This window comes from Oncorhynchus keta, chromosome 13 (genome assembly GCF_023373465.1).
Source record: "Oncorhynchus keta strain PuntledgeMale-10-30-2019 chromosome 13, Oket_V2, whole genome shotgun sequence".
NCBI lineage: Eukaryota > Metazoa > Chordata > Actinopteri > Salmoniformes > Salmonidae > Oncorhynchus > Oncorhynchus keta.
Genome location: NC_068433.1, coordinates 11040028 through 11055447, shown reverse-complemented (window position 1 = coordinate 11055447; position 15420 = coordinate 11040028). Strand labels below are relative to the sequence as shown.

Here is a 15420-nt window from a genome sequence, read left to right as displayed (position 1 = left end):
AGGGTTGGTAAATGTCAGCCTTTGTCCTATTGTGATTATGTACCCAACACATATTGTGACCTACGATTCTATCGCCCTTATTGATCATCATGATGAGGAACAGTCTGTCTCACCGTAGTGAGCTAGGATATAGGACTACATCATGATCGACCAGTCTGTCTCACCGTAGTGAGATAGGATATAGGACTACATCATGATGAGTGACAGGCTGTCTCACCGTAGTGAGCTAGGATATAGGACTACATCATGATCGACCAGGCTGTCTCACCATAGTGAGCTAGGTTACAGGCCTACATCATGGGCTGGATAGAAGCAGTCTACCGTCTTCACAACTGGTTAATAATAGCTTTGCCTCGTAAAATAATAGAAAAATAAATAATCTTGTTTGTTCTGTCATTAAGCTGTGATTGAGAATATTTTACGCCTTCTTCTTGTTCTTGTTCTTCTTCTTGTTTTTTTTTAACGCCACAACTTTAGGACGACACCTTTGTAGGCTAGAATACTTTGGAAATGAGCTATTGTTGATAACATTATGTTGTATTAAAAATGTTTATGATAGGCCAGTAGGAGGAATAGATTATGGGCCATTTGGTTTTCAAGCTCACATGCGAGGACCCATCCGGCCGAAATGGATCATTTATTTTATGTGTATTTATTTGATTTAACGAGACAAGTCAGTGAAGAATGAATATTATTTACAAAGACTGCCTACCAAAAGGCCTCCTGCGGGGACGACGGCTGGGATAAAAAAAAATATATATATATATATATGTAGTGTTGGTGTTTCTCTTTATGTAGTGTTGTGTGTTTTGTCATATATATATATATAAGACAAAACACACAACACTACATAAAGAGAAACACCCCAACACTACATAGAGAGAGACACCACAAAACTACACACAGAGAGACACCCCAACACAACATAGAGAGGCACCATAACACTACATAAAGAGAGATGCTACAACACTACATAAAGAGAGACCACACAACACTACATAAAGAGAGATGCTACAACACTACATAAAGAGAGATGCTACAACACTACATAAAGAGAGACAACACAACACTACATAAAGAGAGATGCTACAACACTACATAAAGAGAGACCACACAACACTACATAAAGAGAGACACTACAACACTACATAAAGAGAGATGCTACAACACTACATAAAGAGAGATGCTACAACACTACATAAAGAGAGACCACACAACACTACATAAAGAGAGATGCTACAACACTACATAAAGAGAGACCACACAACACTACATAAAGAGAGATGCTACAACACTACATAAAGAGAGACAACACAACACTACATAAAGAGAGATGCTACAACACTACATAAAGAGAGACCACACAACACTACATAAAGAGAGATGCTACAAAACTACATAAAGAGAGACAACACAACACTACATAAAGAGAGATGCTACAACACTACATAAAGAGAGACCACACAACACTACATAAAGAGAGATGCTACAACACTACATAAAGAGAGACACTACAACACTACATAAAGAGAGGCCACACAAGATAAAGAGAGAACACAACACTACATAAAGAGAGACAACACAAGATAAAGAGAGAACACAACATTACATAAAGAGAGACAACACAACACTACATGAAGAGACAACACAACACTACATAAAGAGAGACAACACTACATAAAGAGACCACACAACACTACATAAAGAGACCACACAACACTACATAAAGAGACCACACAACACTACATAAAGAGAGACACTACAACACTACATAGAGAGAGACACTACAACACTACATAAAGAGAGACACTACATAAAGAGAGACACTACAACACTACATAAAGAGAGACACTACAACACTACATAAAGAGAGACACTACATAAAGAGAGACAACACAACACTACATAAAGAGAGACAACACAACACTACATAAAGAGAGGCCACACAACATAAAGAGAGACAACACAACACTACATAAAGAAAGACCACACAATATAAGAGATACCACAACACTACGTAAAGAGAGACAACACAACACTACATAAAGAAAGACCACACAATATAAGAGACACCACAACACTACGTAAAGAGAGACAACACAACACTACATAAAGAGAGACCGCACAACATAAAGAGAGACCACACAACATTACATAAAGAGAGACAACACTACATAAAGAGAGACAACACTACATAAAGAGAGACCACACAACACTACATAAAGAGAGACCACACAACATAAAGAGAGACCACACAACATAAAGAGAGACCACACAACACTACATAAAGAGAGACAACACAACACTACATAAAGAGAGACAACACAACACTACATAAAGAGAGACAACACAACACTACATAAAGGTCCTAATCCAGGCACTTGTCATCTCCCGTCTTGATTACTGCAACTCGCTGTTGGCTGGGCTCCCTGCCTGTGCCATTAAACCCCTACAACTCATCCAGAACGCCGCAGCCCGTCTGGTGTTCAACCTTCCCAAGTTCTCTCACGTCACCCCGCTCCTCCGCTCTCTCCACTGGCTTCCAGTTGAAGCTCGCATCCGCTACAAGACCATGGTGCTCGCCACGGAGCTGTAAAGGGAACGGCACCTCAGTACCTCCAGGCTCTGATCAGGCCCTACACCCAAACAAGGACACTGCGTTCATCCACCTCTGGCCTGCTCGCCTCCCTACCACTGAGGAAGTACAGTTCCCGCTCAGCCCAGTCAAAACTGTTCAACAACTCTGGCCCCCAATGGTGGAACAAACTCCTCACGACGCCAGGACAGCGGAGTCAATCACCACCTTCCGGAGACACCTGAAACCCCACCTCTTCAAGGAATACCTAGGATAGGGTAAGTAAGGGTAAGTAATCCTTCTGACACCCCCTTCTCACCCCCCCAACAAGATTTAGATGCAAGTGGCTGTTCCACTGGTTGTCATAAGGTGTATGCACCAATTTGTAAGTCGCTCTGGATAAGAGACGTCTGCTAAAATGACTTAAATGTAAATGTAAATGTAAAGAGAGACAACACAACACTACATAAAGAGAGACCACACAACACTACATAAAGAGAGTCCACACAACATAGACAGCACAACACTACATAAAGAGAGACCACACAACACTACATAAAGAGAGACAACACAACACTACATAAAGAGAGACAACACTACATAAAGAGAGACAACACTACATAAAGAGAGACCACACAACACTACATAAAGAGAGACACCACAACACTACATAAAGAGAGATACTACAACACTACATAAAGAGAGATACTACAACACTACATAAAGAGAGTCACTACAACACTACATAAAGAGAGGCCACACAACATAAAGAGAGACCACACAACATAGAGACCACACAACACTACATAAAGAGAGACCACACAAGATAAGAGACAACACAACACTACATAAAAGAGACAACACAACACTACATAAAGAGAGACAACACAACACTACATAAAGAGAGACCACACAACACTACATAAAGAGAGACACTACATAAAGAGAGACAAGGCCACACAACATAAAGAGAGACACCACAACACTACATAAGAGACACTACAACACTACATAAAGAGAGGCCACACAACATAAAGAGAGAACACAACACTACATAAAGAGAGAACACAACACTACATAAGAGACAACACAACACTACATAAAGAGAGACACTACAACACTACATAGAGAGAGACCACACAAGATAAAGAGAGAACACAACATTACATAAAGAGAGACAACACAACACTACATAAAGAGACAACACAACACTACATAAAGAGACAACACAACACTACATAAAGAGACAACACAACACTACATAAAGAGACAACACAACACTACATAAAGAGAGACAACACAACACTACATAAAGAGAGACAACACAACACTACATAAAGAGAGACAACACAACACTACATAAAGAGAGACAACACAACACTACATAAAGAGAGACAACACAACACTACATAAAGAGAGACAACACAACACTACATAAAGAGAGACAACACAACACTACATAAAGAGAGACAACACAACACTACATAAAGTGAGAGACCACACAAGATAAAGAGAGAACACAACACTACATAAGAGACAACACAACACTACATAAAGAGAGACCACACAAGATAAAGAGAGAACACAACATTACATAAAGAGAGACAACACAACACTACATAAAGAGACAACACAACACTACATAAAGAGAGACAACACAACACTACATAAAGAGACCACACAACACTACATAAAGAGAGACACTACAACACTACATAGAGAGAGACAACACAACACTACATAAAGAGAGACCACACAACACTACATAAGAGACACTACATAAAGAGAGACAACACAACACTACATAAAGAGAGGCCACACAACATAAAGAGACAACACAACACTACATAAAGAAAGACCACACAATATAAGAGACACCACAACACTACGTAAAGAGAGACAACACAACATAAGAGACCACAACACTACATAAAGAGAGACCACACAACACTACATAAAGAGAGACCACACAACATAAGAGACAATGAAAAATGACTGTAGGTCTGGTATTGTGTTTTATATGGAGATCACAGGGGAATGACCCACATCGTGGAAGGAGAGAATATTCTGGTCCTGCTTGTGGACTGCAGAGTATCGCTTCACATTCTCTGTGTGTAAATACTTATCCTTGGTGTGTATTGCAGAGTGTCTCATGACATCCTGTGTGTGTAAATACTTATCCTTGGTGTGTATTGCAGAGTGTCTCATGACATCCTGTGTGTGTGTAAATACTTATCCTTGGTGTGTATTGCAGAGTGTCTCATGACATCCTGTGTGTGTGTGTAAATACTTATCCTTGGTGTGTATTGCAGAGTGTCTCATGACATCCTGTGTGTGTGTAAATACTTATCCTTGGTGTGTATTGCAGAGTGTCTCATGACATCCTGTGTGTGTGTAAATACTTATCCTTGGTGTGTATTGCAGAGTGTCTCATGACATCCTGTGTGTGTGTAAATACTTATCCTTGGTGTGTATTGCAGAGTGTCTCATGACATCCTGTGTGTGTGTGTATTGCAGTGTCTCATGACATCCTTCGTACAGCAAACACACACTGATAAGAGTAGTCACGCTCCTCACACTTCATGATCGAAGGGTCCAGCTAAAAAGCCTATTGTGGATATATTGTCTTTATATGTGTAGTATGACCTAACTAAACACGGTGGGACTTCTCAGATACTTCAGATGGTATACTAATGGTGGATATATTGTCTTTATATGTGTAGTATGACCTAACTAAACACGGTGGGACTTCTCAGATACTTCAGATGGTATACTAATGGTGGATATATTGTCTTCATATGTGTGGTATGACCTAACTGCCCTAAACACGGTAGGGACTCTCTCAGATACTTCAGATGGTATACTAATGGTGGATATAAACAAGAGAAAGAGAACTAACATAATTCTGCCCTAGCACAACCGCCAGTGTCTGTCAAATTGAACATAGCAGACTGTATAAAAAAACAAGCCCGCACAACAAAAGTGGTATGATTTTATTGTTCCAGACAAAAGACAGCCAGTACATGCCGTGTTATAATGTTTGTGATAGAAGAAAATCACAGCTTCTAACCAACTGGGAGAAGAATAGATAAGAGATCAGGAAGGATTCTGCCCTACAGCAAACAAAGGGAGAAGTATAGATAAGAGATCAGGAAGGATTGTGCCCTACAGCACAACACAAAGGGAGAAGTATAGATAACAGATCAGGAAGGATTCTGCCCTACAGCACAACACAAAGGGAGAAGTATAGATAAGAGATCAGGAAGGATTGTGCCCTACAGCAAACACAAAGGGAGAAGTATAGATAAGAGATCAGGAAGGATTCTGCCCTACAGCACAACACAAAGGGAGAAGTATAGATAAGAGATCAGGAAGGATTCTGCCCTACAGCAAACACAAAGGGAGAAGAATAGATAAGAGATCAGGAAGGATTCTGCCCTACAGCACAACACAAAGGGAGAAGTATAGATAAGAGATCAGGAAGGATTCTGCCCTACAGCACAACACAAAGGGAGAAGTATAGATAAGAGATCAGGAAGGATTGTGCCCTACAGCACAACACAAAGGGAGAAGTATAGATAAGAGATCAGGAAGGATTCTGCCCTACAGCACAACACAAAGGGAGAAGTATAGATAAGAGATCAGGAAGGATTCTGCCCTACAGCAAACACAAAGGGAGAAGTATAGATAAGAGATCAGGAAGGATTCTGCCCTACAGCACAACACAAAGGGAGAAGTATAGATAAGAGATCAGGAAGGATTCTGCCCTACAGCACAACACAAAGGGAGAAGAATAGACAAGAGATCAGGAAGGATTCTGCCCTACAGCAAACACAAAGGAGAAGTATAGATAAGAGATCAGGAAGGATTCTGCCCTACAGCACAACACAAAGGGAGAAGTATAGATAAGAGATCAGGAAGGATTCTGCCCTACAGCAAACACAAAGGGAGAAGTATAGATAAGAGATCAGGAAGGATTCTGCCCTACAGCAAACACAAAGGGAGAAGAATAGATAAGAGATCAGGAAGGATTCTGCCCTACAGCAAACACAAAGGGAGAAGTATAGATAAGAGATCAGGAAGGATTCTGCCCTACAGCACAACACAAAGGGAGAAGTATAGATAAGAGATCAGGAAGGATTCTGCCCTACAGCACAACAAAGGAGAAGAATAGATAAGAGATCAGGAAGGATTCTGCCCTACAGCACAACACAAAGGGAGAAGTATAGATAAGAGATCAGGAAGGATTCTGCCCTACAGCACAACAAAGGGAGAAGTATAGATAAGAGATCAGGAAGGATTCTGCCCTACAGCACAACACAAAGGGAGAAGGGAAGATTGACAATGATGAATAAAAAATAAAAAAGGCTTACCAAGAAAAAGTTCCAAAAGGACTCATTTGAGGCAGAAAACATTTGAAAAACTCAACAACAAAAAAAGGCTGAGATTAATTTATTATTTGGTCACTTTAATCTGTTGTTCAGGATGAGTACAGGGGGCTGACCTCTTACTCAGAGTGACCTGACCATTGCACTTAACTATGACCTATTTATAGCCTAGTCACCTATTGAGAGACAACAGTGTAAAAAAAATAACATGATTCAAGGTTTGGGTTTTTCTAAATGTAGTTGCCTTGATTTTTGGGGTCTCTTGTGCCAACCTTTCCACACTCAAATACCCCCAAGGTAGATCATTGATTTTTATATGACCGATTGGTCAACAACAAGAATCCATATTTGTTTTATCATTACTTAGTGCCACTATTTTCCATTGACCTGATTTGTATTTTCATGGTATGCTATAAATAGGAGTTAAGTGAAATTGTCAGGTCACTGAGGAAAACGTCAGTCACCTGTACTCATCCAAGTAAGAAATTCCTCTCTGCCTTTTGTGTGAAGTGAGTCAAATGAGTCCTTTTATCAGTAAACCCTTTTGTTGAGTGATAAAATGAATTTCCTGTTCATAACATCGCTCTGGATAAGACTAAATGACTTAAATGTAAATAACATGATCATTATTTCTGATACACGTGATACACATTTACTAAATTATCACTATGATTGCTAGCATATCAATTGACACTGTCACTACATGTAAAAAACTGTTATTTTACGCAGAGCTGAAAAGGAAGTAGGAGCAGGAGTTGACCGTTTAGCCTTCTTCCTGGGAAGTGATTACTAGAATTTACTCGTCGATGGACTTCATGATCTTCTCAATCGTAGGGTCTTCTGGATTGGCACAGAAGCGGAAGTTCTTTTTGTGAACAAGCTGGAAGAGAGCAGACAATATCCGAGTAAACATCCCTGTGTGTGTGTGTGTGTGTGAGTGTGAGTATGCGTTTAATACTATACTTACATGACTCCCCTCTTAGAGCAGTCAGATCTTGTCATTTCATATTCCCTGATGGATTGTCTGGGGATTTTTCTTGTGTAATACTTGAAACAGCATTCTTCAGGAAGATTTGCATCTGTATAAAGAGACAATCTGTAATTGTTCTATCATTTTTCTGACACACTATAGACCACAGGAGGTTGGTGGCACCTTAATTAGGGAGGACGGACTCGTGGTAATGGCTGGAGCGGAATCAGGGGAATGGCATCTAATACAGTACATCAAACACATGGTTTCCAGGCGTTTGATGCCATTCCATCTGCTCCGTTCCGGTCTTTGTTACGAGCCGTCCTTCCCTCAGCAGCCTCCTGTGCTACAGACGGGTTAGCTGACGTCGTCAGGACAACAATGGCCGCTCTTCAAAGGGGCCAAAGTGGTGGTCAGATGGCAACAATGACAACAAGCAGCCATGTGGGGTTTCGTAAGTGGCTTGTTTCAGTCAATCTTAATATATTGTTCTTGACTGATGTCACATCTTTGCTAATATGGCAAAAACCATCCAGCTCGCTAGCTAACCAATAAGTGTACCAATGCATAAAAATAAAAAAAACACATTGTTTCACTCGATTTAATAAACATTGGAGACTAAATATAATTTACATGTCAAGAACCTAAGCGAACCCAATTGTTGTGCACATGTCGGTCGTGTTGCTAAACAACCAACCTGTCTAGAAGTCAGAAATTAAACATGGAACCTTTCATTTGAGGTCACAATGCAACAATTCAGAGTAGGAGTGCTGATCTAGGAGCAGTTTTGCTTTTTAGATCACAATGAATAAGATTGCATAAACAAGGGGGGGAACTGATCCTAGATCAGCACACTTAATAAGTACAGCCCCATATCTCTTCCATACATCCTTAACCCTAATTACTCCTGTAAGTCACTCTGGATAAGAGCGTCTGCCAAATGACTCAAAATGTAAATACGTAACACTCAATAAATATTAAGACAATTTTCTGAAGGATCGATAGTAGTTAAGAATAGATTCCGAAGCAGGGATAACTTACTGTTGGCCAACGCGCCGGACCACAGGGCTGCTCCCAGGACGCAGAGCAGAAGGATCAGAGCAGACCGCATGATTGGTTGGATGATGAGCAACAGTGTTAACACCCCAGCAACTGTAAAGGGTTCTAAACTCAGGACAGAGTGTTTAGTCCTTTATGATCAGAGGAGGTGTGTGGTTTCGGTGGGGAGAGGGGGGAGCAGAGTGTGTAGGTGACAAAAGTTTCCACTTCATCTCAAAAGTAGAGAAGAATAAAAAAAAACCTGAGCAATAGCGGGGTGTTCACAGGAAATGCACGTGGGGTTAGCCCACCACAGCGGATGGCTTGCACAGGTCTTTGTAGCAACTTTGCATTAACTAAAAAACTAAGCATCAGTGTGAAACATAAATGTCTGACGTTAATTGAACCCCAACTCCCTCTTCTTGGAAATGATTTCCTGGAAATGATTTGGTTCTGCAACTATGGAAGACAGATAAAGATGCGTTCACGCTGTTCATCAGGTTGTATATGGACACATCTTTATTTAGTAAAACAGTAGCTACACACCGAGTACACAAAACATTAAGAACACCTGCTCCTTCCATGAGACCGACCAGGTCAAAGCTATTATCCCTTATTGATGTCACTTGTTAAATCCACTTCAAATCAGTGTAGATGAAGGGGAGGAGACGGGTTAAAGAAGGATTTTTAAACCTTGAGACATGGATTGTGTCGGTGTGCCATTCAGAGGGTGAATGGGCAAGACTAAATATTTAAGTGCCCTTGAAGGGGTATGGTAGTAAGTGCCAGGCGCACCGCTTTGTGTCAAGAACTGCAAAACTGCTGGGTTTATCACGCTCAGTGTGTATCAAGAATGTTCCACCACCCAAAGGACATCCAGACAACTTGAAAAAAACTGTGGGAAGCATTGTAGTCAACATGAGCCAGCATCACGCTTTCGCCACACCGACAAATTGTGGCTGTTCTGAGGTCAAAAGGGGTGCAATTCAATTTTTTAGGAAGGTGTTCCTAATGTTTGGTATACTCAGTGTACACTTCAAGTGAGATCCATTTCCAGTTTTGACCCTGATGCCCTCCCACCCATGTAACACTCCAGTTCTCTACAACCAAAAAGGGTGACTTGGAAATGTCACAGAGAGACAAATCAAACTGACAATACAAAACAAAGCTTAACAGAAAATCAGGTAACGTGCAAAGAGTACAAATCATATGGCCTTCATTATTACATTTAATGGTGAGGTCTTTCATTTCTGTATTTAAATGGATCTACAACAGGAGACCAATGACATACTAATTTATACTTCCCAGGGCACACTTCTGTGATTAAAGGGGTGAGTCTACTTCCTGTAGTTCTTACTGATTGATTATTGTGGCTGGGTAAGACCATGTCGAACACACATTCCTCAAACCTGTAACATTCACACAGTCACTAACAGGGGATGTCTTTTTGTTCTTAAGAAATGTCACTTCAAAATCACACACACACACACACACACACGGTCCTCAATCAGATGTCAGGGACACCAATATAGTGAGAGAATGTACTCAACAAGCCAAAAAAAACACACAAAAAAAAAAAAAAACTGGTGTGAAACTGCAGATGGTGATAAACAAAAAGGTGATTGTGCAGAATGCAGTACTGTGGTGTTCACCACATAGGCAGAGCAGGGGGAAGGAGTGCATCGGTCTTCATAGCGTGATCAGAATGACTACGTGCACAGGGGGGATGAGGTGAAAAGACAAGGGGTATTGTCTGACATCCTGTTGCTACGGCTGCCTGAATACTGCACACTTCCCAGCGTGCACTTCGATGTGTGCCAAACACCCAAAGGGGGGCTCTGGAGTATGAAGGGTTTTAGTACGGTATCTGAGGCTCTGGAGTATGAAGGGTTTTAGTACGGTATCTGAGGCTCTGGAGTATGAAGGGTTTTAGTACGGTATCTGAGGCTCTGGAGTATGAAGGGTTTTAGTACGGTATCTGGGGCTCTGGAGTATGAAGGGTTTTAGTACGGTATCTGAGGCTCTGGAGTATGAAGGGTTTTAGTACGGTATCTGAGGCTCTGGATCTGAAGGGCTACGGTATCTGGAGTATGAAGGGTTTTAGTACGGTATCTGAGGCTCTGGAGTATGAAGGGTTTTAGTACGGTATCTGAGGCTCTGGAGTATGAAGGGTTTTAGTACGGTATCTGGGGCTCTGGAGTATGAAGGGTTTTAGTACGGTATCTGAGGCTCTGGAGTATGAAGGGTTTTAGTACGGTATCTGGGGCTCTGGAGTATGAAGGGTTTTAGTACGGTATCTGAGGCTCTGGAGTATGAAGGGTTTTAGTACGGTATCTGAGGCTCTGGAGTATGAAGGGTTTTAGTACGGTATCTGAGGCTCTGGAGTATGAAGGGTTTTAGTACGGTATCTGAGGCTCTGGAGTATGAAGGGTTTTAGTACGGTATCTGAGGCTCTGGAGTATGAAGGGTTTTAGTACGGTATCTGAGGCTCTGGAGTATGAAGGGTTTTAGTACGGTATCTGAGGCTCTGGAGTATGAAGGGTTTTAGTACGGTATCTGAGGCTCTGGAGTATGAAGGGTTTTAGTACGGTATCTGAGGCTCTGGAGTATGAAGGGTTTTAGTACGGTATCTGCATTTGAAACGAGCATCACATTCAGAACCATCTACTGAGGAGGTCTCTTTTTGGCAGGTGATGGTGGCCGGCAGACATGAAAGAAGTAGTAGAATCTGTGAACTGAACACCAAACCAAAGCCTCTTTCTGAACGACACCCTCCCATTGAGCTCACACATCTAAACCAAGGCTGGTGTGTTCAGAAACATGAAAACCAGAGCAAACATGACTCAGGTCCTTTATCTACATTAATAAAAGCATTATGGGAGAAAAGAAAAAGAGTAACACCTCTGAGCTACACTCTGCTCATCACCATGAAGTATGACAGCTTCTGATTGGGTTACAGCACTTACTGAGTGAGCACATCCAATAGGGAAAGGGCATTCTGAGGACAACAGGGATACCAGCAATGCCTCGTTATTGATAGAAGGGACAATACAATCATCAACAATCTGTTTTCCTTTCTGGAGACTTCTAAGCAGCTTCTCAATCCAACGGGTACAAATGGTTTGGGGGAGGGGGTGACTGAAGTGGATAATATCAAATGGGACGATACCAGTGAGGTTTGTTGTGTTTGCCTAACTTTTTCTTCTTCGTTATAAACATAACAACAAATCAAGAGATTGTCTCCATGTTAAGAGATGACACTTAAATGAGAAACAACAGAAAATCATGACCATGAAAAATGCAAATGTGCAGAAAACAGGAAAAGGGAGGCAGGTGATATACTGTAGTATATTGATCCTCCTAATCGACCTTTGCTGTTCCACTGTAACCACCTTTGGGGATGTATAAGACATTAAATATCACTTCTTTCCAGGCAGCTTATTTCCTCTTTGAAGAGTAAAACACTTGTTTAAAAAAGTGAACCTTTAACGGCACAACACGCAAAAAATACATCTGTTGTATTTCAGTTGAATCTTCATAAGGATACACATTTATTGACTACCCCCCCCCCTCCTCCTTTTAAGTCAATGAACCATTCTCCCCAAATCAACAAAACGCCCACGTCTTCTCCCTGGGAGCCTTTCCTTCATTGGATGGTACAGAAACAAATGACAAACAAAGGGAACCAACTAAGATACGGCAAACTAATTAGAAACACACGGAAACCACATCAGTCCAAACAAAACCAAAAAGGCTCATGATGAAAATCGCAGCTGACTTGGAATGACCAACGACAACGGAGGATTGGAGTAGAGGTAGAAGAGAGAGAGAGAGAGAGGTAGAAGAGAGAGAGAGAGGTAGAAGAGAGAGAGAGAGAGAGAGAGGTAGAAGAGAGAGAGAGAGGTAGAAGAGAGAGAGAGAGGTAGAAGAGAGAGAGAGAGAGAGAGAGAGAGGTAGAAGAGAGAGAGAGGTAGAAGAGAGAGGTAGAAGAGAGAGAGAGAGGTAGAAGAGAGAGAGAGAGGTAGAAGAGAGAGAGAGAGAGGTAGAAAGAGAGAGAGAGAGAGGTAGAAGAGAGAGAGAGAGAGAGAGAGTAGAGAGAGAGAGAGAGAGAGAGGTAGAAGAGAGAGAGAGAGAGAGAGGTAGAAGAGAGAGAGAGAGAGAGGTAGAAGAGAGAGAGAGAGAGAGGTAGAAGAGAGAGAGAGAGGTAGAAGAGAGAGAGAGAGGAAGAAGAGAGAGAGAGAGAGAGAGGTAGAAGAGAGAGAGAGAGAGAGAGGTAGAAGAGAGAGAGAGAGGTAGAAGAGAGAGAGAGAGGTAGAAGAGAGAGAGAGAGCGAGGTAGAAGAGAGAGAGAAAATAGTGGGAAAGTTATAAAGAGAAAAAGAGGAGTGAGAAAGAGAGGAGGTCCATTTGGGTAACTAGTTTCCCTGCTATAGACATGTGGCAGAATACAGTACATTCGAGAGCATCTTTCTGCCTGGTTTAATTCTGGGACAGGGGACACAGCATGTATAATAAGGCCTAGTCACCCCTCACCCCAGTCTGTTCCCGACCTCCAGGGTCTCTGCTCCATGACTCACATCTAGTGGGACCACAGTGGCTGGTTGTCCCCAGCCCAGAGTGCTCTGAGCCTGGGGTAGGCTCCATCCCAGGGAGGGCAGCTCCTTCACACAGCCTGACCTGGGCTAGGGTCCAGTGTTTCACGGGGTCAGGTAGAGTACTGTGTTAGAGAATGAGCTACAGTCTGTTGTTTTGCTCCTGGATGACCGTTGTACTCAGCGCTTTAGAACTGGACTGATCCACTCCTGCTCCTTCTGTAAGGCCTGAAGAACCTGAGGAGAAACAAGGGGCCATGGTATGAAACACAGCATGATCATCATTGGAGTTAGTTATAGTTATACTGTACACAAAGGACCAGGCCAAGATTCTAGTAGTTCCATCACTTGAGCCTTGAGACTTAAGTTGAAAAACCACCGATGCCAACTCTGTTTCCCTCGAACTGAAGAAATGTCTGTTTTCCAAAAAGTGATGTCAGTTGACTTTGGGGGAGGGGGGCAGTTACATCCAAACAGTCTCAACTCACCTGTGCCCATTTCCTGTTCTTGCTGGTCATGTGGACAGCGTGGATGTGCGAGAACAGCTGGTCGGGGGGGATGTGGTCGGGTAAGCGGGTGAGGAACTGGGCGTTGTGGATGAAGTCCATGTGGGTCAACACGTCCTCGTACAGGCGCAGGATTCCCAGGGCCACCCGGAACAGGAACTCATCTCCGTCACGACAGAACACGTCCCACACCCGACATGCCAGGTCCAATGGCAGTGACTTACTGTACAGGGTGAAGATCCTACAGGAATATGAGTGAGTGAGTGAGTGAGTGAGTGAGTGAGTGAGTGAGTGAGTGAGTGAGTAGACATTTGGATACAACTTTCCATAGTGAAACATTGAGGTACAAAGGATTCAAATGTTTGGGCAGATTACAGACGCCTGGTGTTATTTTCACACATCCATGGACGTGCGTAGTCCACGGAGACAAACACACCAAGCATACACAGATAAGAACACAGTTATATGCAAAACACTTAACAACGAGCCATAGAGTCTGGTCTGAGAAACAGACTAATGGAATCAGCACATTTCCAAAGTAACTAACTGTCTCCTGGGACACTTTAGTTTGTATAGGAGGTCACTAGATTATGGTATGTCTGATGTGCAGGGCTGCTAATCTTGACTTCCACCTCCACTCATCTCTACATCCGTGTATAAATAACTGATGTGTGAAAACAGGGCGCTCTTCACTGCGCTGTGGTGAGAGTAGGGGAGGTTGAGGTGACCATCTATACAACCCACTTACACATCCTGTCTTCTCGGTAACACGGCAACAATCTAAAGAGCACAAATACAACAGGAAGAAGAGCACCTAAAAAGTGTCAATATTGTAATCATATTGTTTTTCACGTTCGTAATTGGTACCAGATCTTTGATTTCATTCAGTCTATACCCATTAGTTACCTGAGAAAAACAATTGAGAGAGGGAGAGAAAGAGAGAAAGAGAGGGAGGCTCACCAGTCGATTAAATAAATATCGGGGGTCAATTTGTTTTCCTTGAAATGTGCAAACAGCTTAGGTAGGTTTTCATCAAAGAACACATCAAAAGCCGCAAAGTAGGTCAACATCTGAGGAGAGAGAGAAGAAACAACGGAGTCAGATATAGACCACTATCAGCCAGATATATAGACCACAATCAGCCAGATATATAGACCACAATCAGCCAGATATATAGACCACAATCAGCCAGATATATAGACCACAATCAGCCAGATATATAGACCACTATCAGCCAGATATAGACCACAATCAGCCAGATATAGACCACAATCAGCCAGATATATAGACCACTATCAGCCAGATATATAGACCACTATCAGCCAGATATATAGACCACAATCAGCCAGATA

At 42.1% G+C, this 15420-nt stretch overlaps 1 protein-coding gene, 1 long non-coding RNA gene and 1 pseudogene across 15 annotated transcripts in view; 1 reads left to right on the top strand and 2 right to left on the bottom strand.

The window, feature by feature from the left end:
- Nucleotides 1-7564: 7564 nt before the first annotated feature.
- LOC118391868 (C-C motif chemokine 14-like) lies at nt 7565-9139 on the bottom strand (annotated as a pseudogene).
- Nucleotides 9140-12660: 3521 nt separating this feature from the next.
- LOC127906704 (uncharacterized) lies at nt 12661-13301 on the top strand. Of its 4 annotated transcripts, XR_008062470.1 has the most exons (4): nt 12661-12809; nt 12852-12893; nt 12955-12992; nt 13157-13301. It is a non-coding gene; the product is annotated as an uncharacterized LOC127906704 (long non-coding RNA). The 4 variants fall into 4 exon arrangements; XR_008062467.1 differs by having other exon boundaries at nt 12666-12893; XR_008062468.1 differs by lacking the exon at nt 12955-12992 and having other exon boundaries at nt 12666-12893; nt 13220-13301.
- The window catches only part of LOC118391866 (TBC1 domain family member 14-like), a 64005-nt gene continuing 61798 nt past the window's right edge, over nt 13214-15420 (bottom strand). For 5 of the 11 annotated variants that reach the window (XM_052459329.1, XM_052459330.1, XM_052459327.1 and 2 more), the window contains 3 exons: nt 15029-15138; nt 14051-14309; nt 13216-13799 (listed from right to left, as the gene is read on the bottom strand). In XM_052459329.1, coding sequence (XP_052315289.1) covers nt 13743-13799; nt 14051-14309; nt 15029-15138 — 426 coding nt within the window. In that variant the 3' untranslated portion in view covers nt 13216-13742. Of the gene's footprint in view, nt 13800-14050; nt 14310-15028; nt 15139-15420 lie in introns of those variants that run through there. The other 6 variants (XM_052459323.1, XM_052459320.1, XM_052459322.1 and 3 more) reach the window with 3 other exon arrangements.